The sequence below is a fragment of the Copadichromis virginalis genome, linkage group LG22, assembly GCF_057382275.1.
Source record: "Copadichromis virginalis isolate Kocher_CV1m ecotype Utaka linkage group LG22, C_Virginalis_male_GT1.1, whole genome shotgun sequence".
In the NCBI taxonomy this organism is placed as follows: Eukaryota; Metazoa; Chordata; class Actinopteri; order Cichliformes; family Cichlidae; genus Copadichromis; species Copadichromis virginalis.
Genome location: NC_140638.1, coordinates 17781505 through 17801153, shown reverse-complemented (window position 1 = coordinate 17801153; position 19649 = coordinate 17781505). Strand labels below are relative to the sequence as shown.

The 19649-nt window shown below is 40.2% G+C and overlaps 1 protein-coding gene across 2 annotated transcripts in view; it reads right to left on the bottom strand.

The window, feature by feature from the left end:
- The window catches only part of nup153 (nucleoporin 153), a 22355-nt gene extending 2930 nt beyond the window's left edge, over positions 1 to 19425 (bottom strand). Inside the window, exons 1-19 of one of the 2 annotated variants that reach the window (XM_085445376.1) lie at positions 19279 to 19425; positions 14602 to 14821; positions 14239 to 14514; positions 13273 to 13412; positions 11163 to 11291; positions 9389 to 9505; positions 9179 to 9226; positions 8961 to 9014; positions 6553 to 6690; positions 6383 to 6435; positions 5983 to 6115; positions 5711 to 5872; positions 5442 to 5531; positions 5280 to 5364; positions 3048 to 3149; positions 2313 to 2960; positions 1928 to 2107; positions 843 to 1787; positions 1 to 449 (exon numbers count right to left, since the gene is read on the bottom strand). The exon at positions 1 to 449 is cut by the window's left edge and continues 10 nt beyond it. In XM_085445376.1, the coding sequence (XP_085301502.1) occupies positions 1 to 449; positions 843 to 1787; positions 1928 to 2107; positions 2313 to 2960; positions 3048 to 3149; positions 5280 to 5364; positions 5442 to 5531; positions 5711 to 5872; positions 5983 to 6115; positions 6383 to 6435; positions 6553 to 6690; positions 8961 to 9014; positions 9179 to 9226; positions 9389 to 9505; positions 11163 to 11291; positions 13273 to 13412; positions 14239 to 14514; positions 14602 to 14821; positions 19279 to 19407 (4098 nt within the window). In that variant the 5' untranslated portion in view covers positions 19408 to 19425. The remainder of the gene's footprint in view (positions 450 to 842; positions 1788 to 1927; positions 2108 to 2312; positions 2961 to 3047; positions 3150 to 5279; positions 5365 to 5441; positions 5532 to 5710; positions 5873 to 5982; positions 6116 to 6382; positions 6436 to 6552; positions 6691 to 8960; positions 9015 to 9178; positions 9227 to 9388; positions 9506 to 11162; positions 11292 to 13272; positions 13413 to 14238; positions 14515 to 14601; positions 14822 to 19278) is intronic. The other variant, XM_085445377.1, reaches the window with a different exon arrangement.
- Between the last annotated feature and the right edge of the window lie 224 nt (positions 19426 to 19649).

Here is a 19649-nt window from a genome sequence, read left to right as displayed (position 1 = left end):
GGCAGCAGAGGGCGCTGCTGCACCAAAATTGAAGGTGGGAGCAGCAGCAGCAGCAGGAGCAGGAGCAGCAGCAGCAGCAGCAGCAGCAGCAGCAGCAGCAGCATTGGTTGGAGAACCGAAGATGAAAGGCTGAGCTGGAGCAGGAGCAGAAGTGGAGTTGAGAGGCGCAGCTGAGGGGGCAGGTGGCTGGCTGTCCTGACTCTGGCCAAAGATGAAGTTTTTAGCTGGAGGAGCGTCACTGGAGGCCGCAGCAGGCTGACCAAACATGAAAGTGTTTGGAGCTGCAGAGGGAGCTGGGGCCGATGTGGAGGTGCTGCTGCTGCTGCCGCTGGCAGCACCAAACAGACTGGGAGTTGGGGTGGAGGACGATGAAGTGGTGGAGTTGGTGACATTGGTTGGTTTACTTGCCAGGAAAGAAAAAGCTGGTTTTGGAGCAGCAGAAGCAGGTTCTGTGCAGGACGAGATCATGACAGAGATCAATAAAACAGCAATTAAACCCACAGTATCCTTTTAAGGCACCAACACACATGTCATAGCAATGAAAGACAAACAGATGTTTCCAGGTTATCACACATCCTGAGGTCTTAGTAATACAATGAGAGAGTAGAATGTTTTTTTTAAGCACAAAAGACCTACACAATCACAGGGTGAAAACGTGGATACTTTGGCATCTTCTTGCAAGAAAAAGATTAAAATTTTATAAAATGAATCTACTGAACTGCAGCAAGATACTAAATCCCAGAATTGCTTAAGCATTTTTTATGATAGTAAAAGAAACTGCATGAATGGTCTAGAAACCACAATCTACCCAAAGTGCTGTTAAGTGACAGAAATTTAAGTACCTGCAGCACTTTTTCCAAAAGCGAAGGTAGGCTTTGGGGCTTCTGAAGATGATGTTTCATTCTTGTCTGTTGACTTTCCAAAAGTGAAAGCAGGTGGAGGTTGCTCTGTTGGAGCATTGGGCTTGCTGAACGAAAAGCCACCAGTGAATGCCTGTGTAGTATCTGCATCCTTACTTGCAGCAGCAAAGAGGAAGGTAGACGGAGCAGAGGAGGTAACCGCTTCCTTCTTTTCCTCTGGCTTACCAAAGGTAAATGTAGGAGCAGCGGGTTCTTTAGCCGCCTGTGAGGACCCAAAAGTAGGGACTACTTGTGGTGCACTGGTGGCCAAACTCGGCTCCCCCAATCTCCCAAATACAGACCCGGCTGTGGCTGCTGAGATGCTGCCTGAGCCGGTGTCTGTATATGCTGTGTCACTCGAAGATGTTTTACTGTTACTATTTTCTTGAGAGGAGGGAGGCGTGAAAGTAATGGAGGATGAGGAGGTTGTCGAGGTGACTGTTGTTTTCTCTTCGGGTTTTGAAAGTCCAATTGTGAAGCCTCCCTTAGAAGAGTTGCCTTCTGTGCTAGAAGATCCAGTTCCAAACGCTATCCCACCGCTAGCTCCAAACTTAAACCCAGAACCTGCAGCAGGCTGGTCTGACTTTTTATCATCACTAGAGGCAGCCCCAAATTTAAAGCTCTCAGACGAGCTGCCAAATTTGAACCCTGATGTAGCAGTAGTGCCTTTAGAAGTGGTTTCTGATGAGGAGCTTCCAAACGGTACTCCAAATTTGAATCCACCTGATGAAGAAGATGAGGTCGACTCAGTGAGCGAGCCTCCAAATTTGAAACCCCCTGCTCCAGATGCTGAAGTACTGTCTGATGTGCCAAACTTAAAACCTCCAGTACTAGAGGCAGAAGATCCTGAGGTTCCACTGGCTGAGGAACCAAAAGTAGAACCAAAGGCTGAAACGAGAGGACACAATTAAAGAGGGAAAAGTGATGTAATGAAACAACAACACAAGAGAAAACCTTTTAGTACCCTACACACTTAACTAGTATTTACATGCTATTGAAAAATACTGCAAGTAGAGTGCATTTATTACCCTTGGGTTCCACTTTAGCTCCAGGTTTGCCTGCCTGACAGGCGACACACTGTACATCAGATGCTTTATTCTGCACAAGACAGACATCACATTCCCAGGCTCCCTCCGGCTTCTTGAACTTTTCTGCCAATCCCAACACAGGGGCACTGCTGGTTGATGAAGAGGCTCCTGCTGATGCTCCTGCACAGTCAATGATGAGATCATGAGGGAAAAAAATAAATACATTTTTATATATATATATATATATATATATATATATATATATATATATATATATATATATATATATATATATATATATATAAGTTGAAAAACTGCAAAGGAGAGCTGGTGCAACCTAAAGCCAAGATTCAGCAACAGAAAAGCAACATTTTTAATTCATTACCTGGTTTAGCACTCGTGCAGGCCACACACTTTGTGTCCTCTGCTTTGTTCTGCACCATACAGGTATCACATTCCCATGCACCCTCAGGTTTTTTAAATTTGTCTCCAAACCCGGTGAACTCTGTAGAAACTGCGGCTGCAGGAGTAGATACAGTCTTAACCGGCGAGAAGGCCGAAGAAAGAGTCAGTGAGGGTTTGAGTCCCGTTCCGGGTTTGGCCGTTTCGCAGGCCACGCACTTTACTGCATCCGGTTTGTTTATAACAAGACAGGTATCACAGTCCCAGGTGCCGGCAGGTTTGGAAAACATTGTGCCAAAACCTGTTGTGGTTGTAGTGGTAGAGGTGGTGTTAGTGCTGCTGCTGCTCTCCAGCCCAACAGAGGTGGAGGGTGACTGTTTACTGTCCATGGATTTGGATGAAGACTTGGGCTGTGGGGCTGCGCAGCAAACACACTTCGTGTCTGACTGCTTGTTCGGAACCAAACAGACATCACAGGTCCAGTCTGCTGAGGGTTTGAACAAACCACCAAACCCCGTTGAAGAAATGGAGGAGGTTGCAGAGGTGGAGGCGGGGGCAGTGGACTGTGTGGACGTCTGCTGGGGAGTAGCATCGCGAGCTGGGGATATCTGAGCGACTGGAGAGGCGAAACCTGAAGAAACCAGAACATTAATTAAAGCAATGAACTTCAAAGTCAAACATCTGAAAATTTTTGATAACACAAAATACAAAGACTAACCAGGGGCTTTGAGAAGATCGAGGACGCTGCCCTGCTTCAAGGTCTTGGCTGGTTTGAAAGGTCCTTCAAAGTCTTCTGTGCTTTTTTTTACAGCTGCTTTTACTGTAAACATGAAAACATGAGACCAAAAACTCATTTCAAGGTTTCTCAGTTGATACAAACTAACAGGAAGCCAGAATTCATGATTTAGGCTTCAAAGAGCTCACTCCACAATTACTTCTAACAGGGTGACGTCATGTGCGGAACAGCGCTCCTCTGCCAATAAACGTCAGACACCAGCATGTGAATGTTAGAAAAATGCTTAGGCATAGAGGAAAAGTACTGAATTGGACTTGTAGTATGAAATGTTTTGCATACTCAATGTGAGTAGAAGGAAAGCATACAAGTAGAGCAGGGTGATATGGCCAAAAATATTTATCACGATATATATTTGAAAATTTGCGATAACGATATAACTGACGATATAATTGATGTGAGACAAAATACAAAATACAACTCCACAACTTTACTAGTGCAAAAAACCCATCCATTTATTTTCACTTAAACAAGCAGCTGTTTTTAATGTGCATTAAAGCTATATAAAAATTTAACAGTGCAAATGCAAATTCCTTGCTGAAAGTTTAACCAAAGGCATTTCCAGTAGAAATGGGCTGACATATCCTGAGCATAACCATGTATAATATCCACTGAAGTTAAAAAGAGGTGCTTTGCAACATTAAACTGCAGTGTGCCAAATAAAAAAAGTCAAATACATTTTTTTTTTCAGAGTGCACCATAAGGTGCACGGGATTATAAGACACATTAAGCAAAACAAAGCAGTCAGATAAATCAAATTTTATTCAACTCATTCTTCTTGCTTCCTCCGCTTCTGTAACATTGATTCATTAATGCTGTATTCTATCACAGCTGCTCTATTCCCATGTTGTTGCAGTATATTAATGACTAACCTTCTATTGTGGATGGATTATCTCAGTTGTTCTCCTGACTGAAGTTTGGTCCGTTTACAGCATCCTGCCATGCGATTGCATTTGTCTCTAACCATCAGGAACCCTCACGTTAGCTTTTACTAAGTGGAAAAGTATTAGCGTTTATCCTGCAGCTTCACTGTTTATGTTATGCTAACATAGCTGTGTCGCTAGCGATCACGTAGCACATCATTATATACCACCTAGCCCAACTTCAGTAACCCTACAAACGTCACTGCTGTTTAGTTTTTTGTCTTCATTTATGTTGGAAGTGACAGCAGAGCTGTACGTTTGAATTTTTTCAGAAATCTCTCAGTCAGAACATGCAATATCATGCTTAGGTAACTAGCGAAACTAGCGAGCTAACTTCCGCTAGCTTCCTGCTAACTTCTAACTCCGTTAAATGTAATAAATTCTGTTTTCATGGATGCCTGGAAGTTAAACTTCATAGTTACACCTGGTAAAGTACTTGGTGGGTATACTTGGTGGGTATCTGACAGACAAACACCAAACCAGTTCCACATCACTGAAGTGGCACCATTTTTACAAACTGGGTCATCCGTTTCACTCAACGATTGGCTTTCCCCTTCTCATTCTCCGTTGCCGCCATGCTTTTTCAGCCATGTGCGTATGAAGAAAAAAGGCACTGTGCATGCGCGTTTTACCCATATTCTATCGCAATATTTTCTTTTCTGATTTTTTTAATTTTCTTGCCTAACATTGTACCGGTATTACCGTGAACGGTATAATATGGCCCAGCCCTACATACAAGTATGAGTCCATTTATCATAAATCATTTCAGTAGAAGGAACCGCGCAAAATGGGTGCTTCACTCTGACTGTACTGTGTCTTCTTTGTGGCTGCTCACCATCTTTTCTAACTGTCATGCAGATACACATCACACTGCACAACAGTAAAATTTCAGTACAACACACATTAGCAAGTGCTCACCAGCCGACACCATGCTGCACCTTGCTCAATACAATCAAATAGTGCTGCCAGCATTAATCTTGTGAAAATTAGGTTAACGCCATAACTGCATTAACGAGGCAAATATCCATTAACGAGCTAACCGCGCTGACACGTTGACGCCTTGCTGCCCTACGCACAGGCAATCCGCGGCAACTTGTTAACAGATTTGCCACATTAATGCAGTTATGGTGTTAACGTCATTTTAACGAGATTAATGCTGACAGCACTATTTTAAATATACTGTCACAATGTATGTGAAAGGGCCTCTGGCATTTTTGTGACACAAAACACTTACCTGCTGCTGCTATGGGCGTGGTCAGCTTTCCATTCACCATAGAAGGACCCAGCTTGGCTACAGGTGCACTAAAAGTAAATCCAGCCTACAGAGAAACAATTATCAATTTAACCTTCTAAAGCAAGGTTGTGTAATTATTAAAAAAGTAGAAAAAATACTTACAGAGGGGGAAAAGGAAGGTGGGCTAGCAGCAGTGGTTTTGACAATAGGGGAGGAAAATGTGAAAAGTGGTGTTGAGGCTCTTGGTGGATCCTGTAAAAAGTGAAAAGAAAAAAAAAATCCCTAATTGGTGCTGACTGAAAAGCATTATTTCAGTCACTTACTCACCAGTAAAGTCAAGTTGAACTAGTTCAAAGTTTGTTTTGATGTCAATTAACAATTGAGACTCGCAGTTTTATGATAGAAAAACACTTGGATGCTTTAAGACGTACCTTATCTGGGACTGTTTCCTTAACAGGAGTAACAGCCGGGATCTTGGGAGAGGAGCTAGTGGAAGTGTTGAGCGGCGGCAAAGGAGAAGAGAAGCTGAAGGTGGGTAATGCAGATGTGCTGATGGGAAGTAAAATGGCCGGGAGCTCTGGCACCTCCGCAACCTGCAGTCAGAAAACAAGCAGAAGCAACACGTTATACCTTTGTTTCTCTTACTGGATGAAGACTGTGATAACTTACAAAAAGATCACGATTAGATAAATCAAGATCTCACCTCATCTTCCAGACGTTTGGAGGAGGGCCGAGCACTGGTCTTCCCTCTCTTCATCTTTCCTCCTCCAGAGCTCACGCTGCTGACTGCAGGTGTGCTGGACAGAGGATAAACTGGTCCACTAGAACTCTTTGTGCTAAAAAAACAACAAAAACAAACAACAAATACAGGTATAAACAACCATTTGAATCATTTAACTTGTCGTGTTTTCTTACTTTGAATAAATTGACTAAAATAAATTAATTTGTGAGATAAATTCTAAACAAGATTTTTAAGCAGGACATAAATCTGAAAATGTAAGAATAGTAAATGGACTGAGGAAACTGTTACCTCAGTTTCTCAGAGACAGGAACATCGTTCTTAAGTTAGACTTGAACCTGATTAATCAGAGTCACTGTTTTACCTTTGAGATGGACCTGGGGTCGCTTCAGGAAGCTGTGGTGATTGTCTTGTGTGCTATGGGAATAATGCAAAAACAAAGGGATTACAAACAGTTTTTATATTTGATATATTCTGACTGGCTACAGTCAAATACAGAAATATCATGGCGGGAGGCACCACCGTGCAACTAACCGTATCTCTTGCAGTCCTGTCTACAGCTCGAGTCACTCCTCCGGGGGTTAAAGTAGGCCTGAAGGACACAGAGCGGTTTCCTGACACAGAAGCAGCAGGAACCACAAGTTTTTGCACCGGTGGAAGGTTAGAGTCCATCTGGATTTAGGAGAAAAAAAATAAATAAAAATAGAGTTAACTGAGAGGGCAGTGTTTGATTCTTGGTCTTTTCTGTGTCCATATTCAGAAACAGTTCATTCCTTTCTACTCAAAAATGAAACCGATCTGAAATGTGAACATCAACTTCTCTAAACATTAGAGCTGGGCGATAGAACGATAACGATATGTATCGCGATATAACTTTTACTCGATAGAGAAATTAAGCTATCGCGATAGACCTCGCGTGGCTTGTTACGTACAGCACAAGTGCCAAGCCGCACGTGTGTTTGTTTGGGAAGCAGCCAGCGGGTAATGGAGCCAGCGCGTAATGGAGGAAATGAGTGTGCCGACTAGAAAAATCAACCGAGCGTGACCGAAGAGAAAACAGATGATGGTTCCAATGCCGGAGAGATTGTCAAACGGAAGAGCCATAGAAGTTCCGTAGTGTGAAGGTATTTCGGCTATTTCAAGTCTGACAAAAAACAGAGTAGCGTGCACTGTAAATTGTGCCGAAAGCAAGTCTGGAAATACAATAAACTGGTGCATGCGTCACACTGTGCGCCACGTTATTGTTTCGGTGAAATGAATTTCTACAATACTGTTACTGTTAATTCTACTCTCTGCAGTGTTTAAATGCTTACATATACACACAGTTACTGTCCGTCCACACATACGACTCGGTTCTGCTTCTATGCCCCAGCTTTGTTTACTTTTTCCCACCGAGGCTTCTAGTCTTCTGATTGGCCAACATTTCGGCACGGTTAGGAATCTAGCGCCACCTGCTGCTTTGGCATGTTCATAGCAGCGTTTTCCTTCATTTCTGCCTTTATGTGTGGACGGGATTATTTTTTAAAACGAAAACGGAAAATCTCCGTTTTCAAAAATACCCGTGTACGTGTGGACGTAGCCTCAGTCTCTGACTGGAAGCGCTAATTCGTCATTCGGCTTTTGTCAGACTAAAGTAACTGTTAAAACTGTTTGAAAAGCTAAGCTATACAACAAGGAGAGATTGAGAATTTCCTTTTAGTTCTCAGTTTATTTGATATTGACAAAAGTTAGTCAGTTTTGTCTGTTCTTCTGTAAAACAAACTAAGATTTATTTTTAGAATTAATATTTTGTTTCTAAGTGGAATTGACAATTTAGTCTGTTTTGTTTGTTCTATTTTGAAACTTAAACGCTTTAGCGGCTGCCTTTTGTGTAGTTTGCAATATTTGCCTTTATTTATCTGAAAAAGTCTCATGTTCCTTAAGTACATCTACCCTGTTGAACTTATTATGGGAAATAAATATTTAAATAAAAACAAGCTGCTGATTATTTCACATTTTACTTGTGAGCAACGGCACATTTAAATCTTACGAATATAGTTATTTGGCTTATATCGTGATAGATATCGTTATCGCCTGAAATGAAAAAAACATATCGTGATATGAAAAAATCTCATATCGCCCAGCTCTACTAAACATACATAAAATTGTACTTCAAAGATAACTTTATAGCAATCCTTCAGATGCTGTCATAAAGAAATTGCAATGTGGACCCACAGAGGACTGTCAAGATTATATTTTAATTTAAAAATATGGGGTTCGTATCAGGATTGCTTATGTAAGACTAAAAGAAAAACAAAAATAAAATACCACTGCCTCAAGAGGCATAACCAAGAAAATTCTAGTAACTGCTTGGTTATATTTTGAACCATGCCAAGAGTAAAACAGAAATTACACATGAAAGCCCTGGTTTGGGTAAGCAGGGTTTCTTGTTCAGACCTGTAAGGGTGAATACACCATTGTTCTGCACTGCAGCTGTTACAGCTGGCAACGCCTGACAGTTATTACTGAGGACAAGTTCATTCCAGAGCTGGCACAATTTAACAATGGACAGCACTTAATACAGCGCACATTAACACCATTTCATGAGCCTGCCAGAGTTTTGCTCACAGGTGTGTGAGGACACATAAGAGATACACACAGAGTGAGGAACAGCTGAGGAGACTCCCGTTAATAAGCGTAAAGGAGACCAAACCGGTAGGGGACAGAAATGACATGAAGACAAATTGCAACAAGTGCTGCTGCACTTGTACAATGATCTCCTGTTTGTATCACTAAGCACACTGCAGAGGACACTTGAGAAATGTAGATGTTGATCTGCAACCACAAGCTTTCACCCACATTCAACACCGTTATTAACGAACCAGAGGTACAAGGCTAAAATTGGACAGCTATGAGCTAACTAAAATTTTGATGGCCACATATATTCTAAAACTGGTACTTACCCGTTTCCTTTTAGACAGGAGATGTAACGCATCTGGATTTACACCATCCACTGGCTGCAAGACAGAACTCAAGTGAGAACTTTTTGGGCTGGATGTGGTGTCAGTATAACAAAATAATATAAACCAGCTTCTCAATGTCTGGGGTGTTTATCCTCACATCATGTGCTGCAATGTACAAAGTGTCACAGATGTGTATGCTGAATATTAAAAGCTCTTACTGGTGACAGTAAGAGGGATGAGGCTGCTGCAGGGATTCGCTTGGCATCCTGTAAATGAAGACAAATAAATGTCCATCAGGTTTAAAGATTTTAAGCAGGAACACCTGCCAGAACATTTCGACAATGTTTATATTTGCATATTCACTTCCGTGTGGGACACCAAACTAGTATAATAAAAAGTATAATTTCATCTTGCATGTGTGTACTCACAGCAAGTGGGCTCGACATGCGCTCCAAAGACTGCAGGATGCGTCTGGCTGTGGCGCTGGTTACCCCGCAGGGCTGAGCACCAGCAGGCTTGGCCTTGATCTGTCTCCTCACCGGGGCCTGCATATCAGATAAACTACTTCAGTCTACAGTTTAATCAATATTCAAACTATAATGTCAGTATCACAAACAAACAACTTACTCCAACATCTTAAACATGCTCTATGCAACATTTATTGTTTATTAAACACAATTATTGCCAATATATGAGCATATTATACCTTTAACCTCTCTAGCATTTTACACCCAACAGCGTGTGGACTGGTGTCTGTGCGCAGGACAAAAATTGAATGCTGTGCCTCCTTCTCATTCACATCACCAAAAGTAAGCAACAACAGCTTTGAAATGGATTCCAGTAACCACTTATATATTTCCTTGTGTTGCCAAATACACCGTTTACAGCGATATTTTCATCATCATTTGTATTATGGTGGGCAATCTTACATGGCAACACATGGATGCAAACAGAAACATGAATACCAGAATGACGAGTGGAGGTGAGACAGAACACACATTGTAGCTCGGAAAGAGAGACCGGTGAGTTGAGACAAATGAAGGATCTTACTGCTAACCCAGGAACTACCTCTGTATCAAGAACTTTGTTTAGTTACAGAAAGTCTGACAGAGACCAAACTGTACTTTGCATATTATGCTGCACAGTGGTCCGCACAGTGGTCCGCAAAACGGGCCACCACAAACCTATTCGACCACCTATGAAAGAACCATATGAACGAATATGGAGCAAGTTTACGAATGAGAAACAAAAGAACCATCACATGGTCAAAATAAATCCTAGAGTGAACCTTTAAGGTACAATGTTTATATTTGATGTTTTGTATAATAATATTTTATGCTGGGTCTTTAATCATTTAGTTTTAAGAAGTATTTTAGACTTTATAAAGTCGCATTTTTACATTCTTAAACAGTTGCTCATGAGTTTTAAATAAAAGAGACAAATAATCGTATATGAATGAGTAATGTTCAGTCCTGAGTACAAAATTTCTCATGTAAAACAGAAACATATCAGGATATGAGATTTTAATCATACCACACAGTCCTAATAGCTTCCACCAAACAGACTCCAACACAAACTCAACAAACACAAAACTGCTGTGGTTTTGAGTGCCATTTTGCCAAAGGCAACATTAGCAAACAATCAAGCCAAGGTTGGCTAGCTACGTGCTACATCTGGTACCAATCACTGTGGTCACAAAAGCAGATAATCCTAACATCAGCCAGACAAAAAAAGAAGAAGAAGAAGAAGAAAAAGGACTTTATTAGATAAAACTGTCTACCTGGATAAGCCGGACTACATTACACTACCAGAACAACAGTCTACATTAGCAGGGCATTCATGTGTTTTTCTGGATCAAATCCGACCCTCAGAAACTACTGCAAACTACTACAATGTTAGACAATCCAAAAACTCCTGATATATAGACACTTTTTATTACAAGATTAAAAATATACTTCAGTGCAACCCATGTTTTCACTGTTTTATTCAACACAAGCTACATTAAAAATAAATGCAAGCACACCTGTAAATGTAACAGAGTGAATGCATGAATATTATGTTTTACAAGGGTGTACCAACCAAATAAAAAATAAATAAATAAAATACAACGCATAAGACCTACTGCGATAGACTGCTACTCGGTGCCATGGTAACAATAAAAGCTTCTGTTTTAACACCATACATGACCATCATCTTGCTCACCTGATACGGTGTTCCAGGACGACTGCGCAAGCTCCTGACTGCAGCTGCACCACCATAGGTGGTCTTCCCGGGGTAGAAGGGTGAATCTCCAAGCTGGCTAGAGTTCAGCACAGTGCTGTTTAAAGTGGACTGGAACGGAGGAAGGTAAATATAATTCTGAGTCATTTTTTCATACATTCCTAAATTAGTTATTATCCTAATTTATGAGAGGGCTATTTGTTATGATTTACTTTACTTTAACTCATGAAATAAGAAAAACATTTCAAAATAAATCAAGTGCAAAGTTAAACTGCAAATATGTGTTATAGTGCCTTCAATATACAATGAAAGTCAAAGGTATACTATGACTTTTACTGGTCAAACCATAGCTTTCACATATTCTTAGAAGTTAATTTATTATAATCTCATGTGGTTTTACAGGGAATTACTAACTGTTACATTAGAGCTTCCTAAAACATGTCCGACAAGCTCAGACTTGTATTAGGCGTTACTCTTACTTTTTTGTTTAAATATTCAACTGTTGTTTTGTCTTGTTAAAATCAGAGCTAGACTGAACAGCAATGCTACTTGCTATGAATTGGTTGGCCTCAAAAAGTAAATGTAAAGCAGCCTAACATTACTAAAGTAATCTTGTAAACAAGATATTGTCTCTTAGAGGGATAGTAACAGTGATTTTACATATTATCTAGGGCTGCCACGATTAGTCGACTATCAAAATTGTTGACGGCTAATTTAATAGTCGACTTTGTAAGATCCCAAAAGATGCAGGAATAAGTAGTAGAATTTAAGAGTGTAATAGCGGACTGAAACAGAAGATGGCAGCACTGCATGTACAAGGATGCCAGCTGCCGTTAAACCCCGAAGAAGAAGAAGAAGCTGTGTCCCAGAATTCATAGCGCGGCCCTGCTCAGTTTCCAACAATGGCGGCAGCTAGTTAGTTTTAATATTACTCTTATTATTCTTTCTGGGTCACAAAATAAACGTTTAGCATATTTTCAGGCGAGAATGTAGCTGTGTAAACCTCAAATATCTGCTCAGTTTATCAAGACACCACATATTTTCAAAAGCGCTCCGACGTTTTCGGAGACGTCTGTTACCCACCAGCTCGATAGCTAGCCGGGGTTCAAGGCTCACTAGAGCCCGTGAGAACACCGAACTCCCGGCAAATTGTTTTCAAACCCACCGCCCTCTTTCGCTACTCAGGTCAAACGTGATGTACAAGTCACTTAGATAACTTAACAATGTTGTTTGGCTTTTTTCAGTATTTTATTTGTTCCTGAGTAAATCGGTTTGGCTGAGATTTTTTTTTTTATTTAACCTTTATTTAACCAGGAATGTCCCGTTGAGATCAAAGACCTCTTTTTCAAGGGAGTCCTGGCCAAGAGGCAGCACATTTCAAGACAAATACATACGAACAAACAAAGTTAAAATTACACAAAACAATTACACATTATTGAGGCAGCCTGTAGGCCTTTGAGTTTAGTTTTAAAGTTATAGTTTTTACACAGATGTATAAACGTCAAGCAGACAACTGATCATCAGAAGTGTGAGATGGTAGAGAATATACTCCAGTGTCCTGTTATATTTTAGATAGCAAGGAGCAGATGGCTGAGTTTATTAAACTTCACCGAGACAATCAGCAAATTTCATTAAAATGTAATAAACTATCATCTTGTCTTTATTTTTAGTTAGCACATACCTTAAACACTTAAAACTGTAAGCTAATGATAGTTATATAAGAGCAGATGCATGCTGGTGCAATAAGCTGTACGTTGTACGTCCAATAGATGCATGATCTGATTAGTCGACTAATCGTAAAAATAATCGGTAACTAGTCGACTATCAAAATAATCGCCCTAATATTATCCAACAAAAATATCACTGTAAATTTATAATTTAGAGCTCGAAGGATCAACATTTGACTGCACTTCGAAGCAAAGATCAGCACATTTACATGAAGCTGTTGTGATAAGCAAGCTTCACCCAATCATGTTCCTCACTCATCTCATGGCACCCTGGTAAAACATGTATGAAACTCTTTTTTTAAGAGCTTTTTAGAAACATTACATGCTGAGAGATTCAGGATCTTGTTGGACAGACAAACACTCACATTGGATGATGTTCCAAAGACAGACAGGTTGAAAGCAGGCTTTTTCAGGCTGGACTGGGAAGGTTGAGGTCCAGAGTTTGTTCTGTCTGTCTCCGGGGACCAAAGCTGAGGAAGTGATGCCGTTTTAGAAGTGGGGACATCTGAAAAAGAAAGAGATACTGAAAATCTCTATAATTCAAGAGAGCACTAGTGTGTTAATCTAGCTTCTAGCCGTGGCTCTATAGGGCTTTGAAAATCTGTCCAAAAAGTGTGGGATATAAAATGTAATTTATTTATTTATTTTAATTACAGCACTTTGTTTTGGTTATGTGGCTGAGTTGTTTGTATATACTAGATCCCCTCTACCTGAACTGCCCATCCACATATGCAATACTTACTGGATTGCATTTTAATCTAAAAATGTATCCAAAAAGCAAAATCACCAGTTCTGCTTAGTCTGAGGCGAGAAAAACAATGTTTATAAGAAGATCATAAAAATCAACTCAAATTATAACTTTTACGTCAAATCTGTTCAGACTCCCTTTCTTCATCCTGTAATTACCTTACTAGCTGTGCTAAACATGGTTTCATCCCACGAACAAACAGTATTCAAAGGGTAGAGTCCTGGAATAAAGAAATCAGCTTTGCATATGCAAATGTATGGAAGTCCAACACATTGCGGTCAAGGCTATATATGGGGTTGTAGTTGTGTGTTTACATTTTAACAACAGTAGCCAAATAGTCTGAACACAGACCGGTTTAACGGCACAACAGATCCAAAGAACTCAACACTGAGGCTCAATTCACTCATCAACTGAGAATTAAATTTCTTCTAACTGCTCCACTATCTCAACCCACTTTGGAGGAAAAGCGAGTGTATGCAGAACATTGCGGATTTCATGTTTGTAGCTGCCACTTTTTAAATATTTACATTATGTCAGATTACATTACAAAACACTTAAACACACAAATCTGCCATCTATTTACCCTTGTCAGATGCACGGGAGGAGAATCCACTTGTGGTGGAGATGTTATCATCTTCATGCTGTGACAGGTTATCCTTAATCTCTTTTACCAAGGAAAAGCCAGTGGAAAAGGGTCCAGGGGCTGAGGAGGTGGAGGGCTGTGAGAAGAGGCTACTGGAAGCCCCCAAAGTTGGGGAGGAGGCATCCAGTGGGGTGAAGTGGAGATGGGAGCGACTAAGAGGAGGTCGCGAGAGCACATATTCCTGAAAGTTCAGGGATGCTCTGCTTGTTGAGGGCTCTGTGTAAGAAGGACAAATGTGACAGGTGAGCTCAGCAATACAAAAAAAATATCACCACTAACCATATGATCTGAAAGACCCCTCACCTGTGTTACTAGTACTTGGCTCTGGGGAGTCACGTCCATCGAGGGGAGGTGGTCCCTCTTCGCTACCATTAGGAGGAGGAGGCGGTTTGCAGTTTTGCTCTGTCCCATGTATATCCACTCCTCCTTCAGGAGCATCGCCATTCTTGAAATATTTCTGCAGCCAGGAAGGAACGATGCTCTTTACTGTGTCTGTCACTCGACTGATGAGGCCTGACTGCTGCTGATAAAACCAAGAGGAGGGGAGAGGAAAGAGTCAATAAGGGTGTAAAATAAATAATATTTAAATTAAACATAAAAAACAAACCAAGTCAGTATTTGCAGCTGTTTCATTTGAAAATTCCTTTGACAACTAGCACTGGACACTATGCAATGTATGTAAAATAAAATTCCCTGCTAAAAGTGTTGCTAGTTGAGTCTTGTGGATTTTTCACTTTTAACACCAAAACACAAAAAAATCCCATACTCAGTCAAAAGACCTAATAAACTTGTGGTAAATCAACTCCACATAACCGAGTCATAAAAACCCTGGACATTGCAGATTAGCAAACTACAGCTATACATTGGATTTTTTTTATTTGAATCAAGTGCACAGCCCGTCATTTGCAATGAGACTCTATTCGTCTTCACTGGCGCAAAACAAAACAAGCACAGAAATTGGGTCAGGCACTGTGCATGCTTCTGTGAAACACTGAGCAAGTGACGTTCTGCACTGTACTCAGGTCAAACACTGGATGAATTCCTGTCGATGCAGAGGAGTCAAATCTTCTAAATACCATGCATAGAAAGTAAATGCATTTCAACACCCAGTTATACTGGGACACACATTTTATGATTTGTAACTTTTTTAAGCCATCTCTGAGAACAAAACAATCTACAATTAATTTAGTTCCCCTCATTCTTGTCTCCCTACTCGGTAGCTCATCAGTCTATGCAATTTAGCTCTGGGCCTTGTATTCCAACTTCCCCATCTTGGACTGCAGTTGACAACAGCAGTCCTTAATTTGTCCTGCAGAAGAACTGTGATTCACTTTAACTAGAAACTACAGCAACTAGAGAGCTTGGTCATGGACCTCTACACACAGCTCACTAAGGCTACAAAGCGAGCTCGACCATTAGCAACTGCAGTCCACAATGATGAAACTCATCCACAGCAGGAGACACTCAGTGGAGAGCAGCTAATTAGTGCTTAGTGATTTTTTCCGAAATATAAGCTATGATAATGCACATTATCAGAAGTTTAATTATTTATGAACATACTACAGGTGACAATTTGTGTAATTATTAAACCACAATAAACATCGGTCATAATTTGACATCTTTGAGTTAAAAAGTCATGGAAAACAATTAAACACAGATAAATTAAACTTTTTTTGCATGTTAATCGATAAGTTCTTACATTTTAGAATTTTTTTTAATAAAAAAATTTGAACTTTATACAGGTTTTCACATGGCACGTTACAAGTTAATAATTTATGCCCATGAGCAACTGCTATTGCAGTGTGCATATACTCCCTGCCTCTGCCACAAAATACAACCTAAACACGAGGAACACTGTGCCCTCATTGATAGCACTCTTCTTGTTTTAGTGTAAAGTAATGACATAACTGTAGTTCTGTCTCTTTGGCATACTGGCAAGCTAATCTTCATACTAAGAAGGTAAAAAGGGTGTTTTCACATATGGATTCGATCTTGGGAAATTTTTCTACACATTAATCAATTCAAATGAAAAATATCCACCCAAAAGTTTGTGTGAGGTCAGACTGAGCTGATGTGAGGACAGTCCAGTGCACTATTGAGCAGTCTTGCCTGCGTCCTAACTCATTTATGCTCTGCTAGCTTCATCAGCTAAACCAAACAGAATATTTCCAGCAGTGTTAATATGTCTGATATGAACTGTTTCATACTGACTGCAAAATGTGAGAAAAGGAAACTTCAGAAAGCATCCTGACCAGAGACACCAAATGTGAAAACAGTTCCAGAGAGAGGACTGACCGATCTCTCAGCCTGTAGCTAAGTTTAACAAGAACCTGCCAAATTTGAAGCTATGTGGCAAATAGACTTTCAGCACACAGACCATTTTACTTTTGGTTTGTTCTTAAAAACAAAAGAAAACAAAAAAAAAAACTCAGCCTAGCAGCCTTATTTTCAGTGTGTAACCTGAAACAGCAGGTGAAAAGATTAGTCTTCTTCAGATTTAAGCTTTTTGAACAGGTGATGTGATAAGTGACTAAGTGGATTCTAAATTGGTGGTCTTTTGATGCAAGAAGACGTTTATTGAAAACATTTATTTAATGTAAAGTCTGGTGTTATTGCTGTACTTGGGTGTCTTCATATTAAGACATCAATGCTGTTTGTGATAAGAGAAGGCAGAAAAGGAAGCTCTGAGGAAAAGCACCAGCTTGCAAGTGCATCTTTTGGAGACACCATGTACCCCGCAGTGACTTTCAACACTTGATAAGCTATATATGCTCCTTCCTTCCTCCTTATCTATGCCACACACCTGTGGGGCACCCTGTACTTTACCCTGTGTGCAAATACACTAGTGTATTCACATGTGTATAAAATGTGAAAAATGAGCATAAGCACCACCATAGTGTTGCTTTTAAAAAAAAAAAAAAAAAAAAAAAAAAAAATCATAACTGTAGACACAGTAGCATAGCTAAGACCCAAGAGTGTTGCACGAACTGCACGTCAACCTCGAGAAGCCTGAAGTGAACAATATCTAATTAAATTTGTGCTCTTATAGTGAAGCCAGCCCGACTGTTTTGAAGAATTGCAATCTTAGAAGTGAATCAAGACAGAAACAGCACAAACACTGCATGTCTTACCAAGCTCCTTCTGCTTTCTCAACAAAGTGTTGTGTAAACAAAACTGATGATGAAAAATTAAACCTATCTTTTAAACTGTAAATAAGATTTGGGTAATTGTTGTTTGAGGGTGAGTGAGACTTTACTTAAATATGAAAGTTCAAACACTTCTGCATCATGTGCTATTGAATCGATGCACAATTTAAAAAGACTTAACCTTGACTCGCATGTTACAGAGGTGAAAAACTATTCAACTTCTTTTTGTGTTTCATGCCACAGTTTCATGTACTTGTCTTCATTGTTACCATGAATGCCATTTCTATTTTAACACTATGTGCGAAGTCAAAAGGGTACATTGCCATGGGATCAATGCTGAATTATGCAAAATCTGGGTTGCTGATTATGTGAGATATGCTGTTAAGAGCTGTAACATGACACTGGCACGACAACAGCAGAGCTTGGAAAATTACATGAATCTTCTTTTTCTGCTGTTGGTTAACTGGTGCTTTTAGGTAGAAGTGTGAATGTTTTTCTGTGTATATGCATTATCCCTATAACAGTCTGGCGACCTGCCCAGGGAGTACCCTACCTGTCGTTCTATGACAGTTGGGATGGGCTCCAGCCCTCTGCCCTTGTGACCCTGAATTGGATTCTGGTCAATTAGCAGCTTAATAAATCACTGCCACAACTTGTAAAGAGTCAAACATAGTCGTATGAATACAATCAATTATAATGCTTGATAGAAACATGTTGATTATACTTGATTTGTGATATTACCTGATCCAGAGCATCAAACACGGGAGGAAAACAAAAACCATGAAACCCAGAAGAGTCGAATTAAAAAATGTGTAGTATTTTGTTTGTATAATCAATATATCTTGATCATTAATAATATCTATCCAAAATCCTGTCTTACTTGAAATTCATAAATGTGACAACTTTGTGCTGGTGCTGATGATTGTACAACTACGACTATTAAAGACGATTGTCAAGGAAAGTCGATTGTATATTTCTCGAAAAAAAGAAAGAAAGGAAGAAAGATTTCCAGTTAATTTGCACTCCAGTAGCCAATACACTTGTAGTTAACTGGAGTTCTTTTTAAACTGACAAAAACACAAAAGTACACAAGATAGTCTTAGCCACCATTAAGATCACAGGGTGGTCTTAAAGCCAACAATACCGCTGTCCAGGCGGCAAATATACCCACTAAGGTAACCATGTGGGTTTCCAAGCAGCCAATGCTCTCTGCGCAGTTCAGCTGGCTTTGATTTGGCTAACGGTGCCTAGCACTTAAAAGGTTTCCACCCAGCCCACCAACACAAGCTTAAAATGGAAAACAGTTATGTGTACCCCGAGACAGTTGTTACTTAGAACCAAACCATCTTGCCACGTCTACCTGCAACAGTATGACGCCTCAAAACTTAAGAACCGAGGACAACAATGCGCCGTTCCCCGAAACTAGCGTCCACTAGCACTAGCTCCATCGGCTAACGGCTAGAATCCTACTTCCTCGCTTTCTACGAACTTTGTTAACAGTTAAAAACTCACGACTTCAACAAATGTTGGCCATCTCAACTTCTCGCATGTGAATGAGTACTTAATCAACACTCGTAACCTAATGTAAATGACACACCGTGTTGCGATTTGACTGTCAAGCCCGCCTGCTTTTGCTAACCTATGAGCTAGTTAGCTAGCCTTTAGCCGTTAGCATTTCCTGTGCATGCTAGCAGCGCGTGGAGGCCACGAGCACTAACTGCAGGCCACAAAATGTCTCCAACTAAACAATAACAAGACCTCAAGAATACAAGCATTACAGTCACTGTACGGTCCTCGAAACGGGCTTTAAACTTAAATTGTTCATTCTGTTTACCTGTTTACTCTTGGCGTAAGGTTTAGCGGCAATATGATATCTCCTGCTTCTAATTTTCCCTCCACCCGTGGCCGCCATGGCTCTGTCGTCTGAGTATCTTTCGGTGTTTCGGCGCCGGATAGCTGTCATCCAACACAGTAGCCACTCTCAAAGGAACTATGGGAAATGTAGTTGCACAACCTAACAAAGGAGGTAAACTCGACAGGTCAAGCCTATGGCATCATGGAGATAATTATTATCATAAGGGTAATACGAGTAATTATAAGGACATTTGTACATTTACATTGACCAAAAAATAAATAAATAAAAAATCACAAGTATACGGTTAAACAACATATATTTGTAAGGGGAAAAATGAGGTTTTTTCCTTT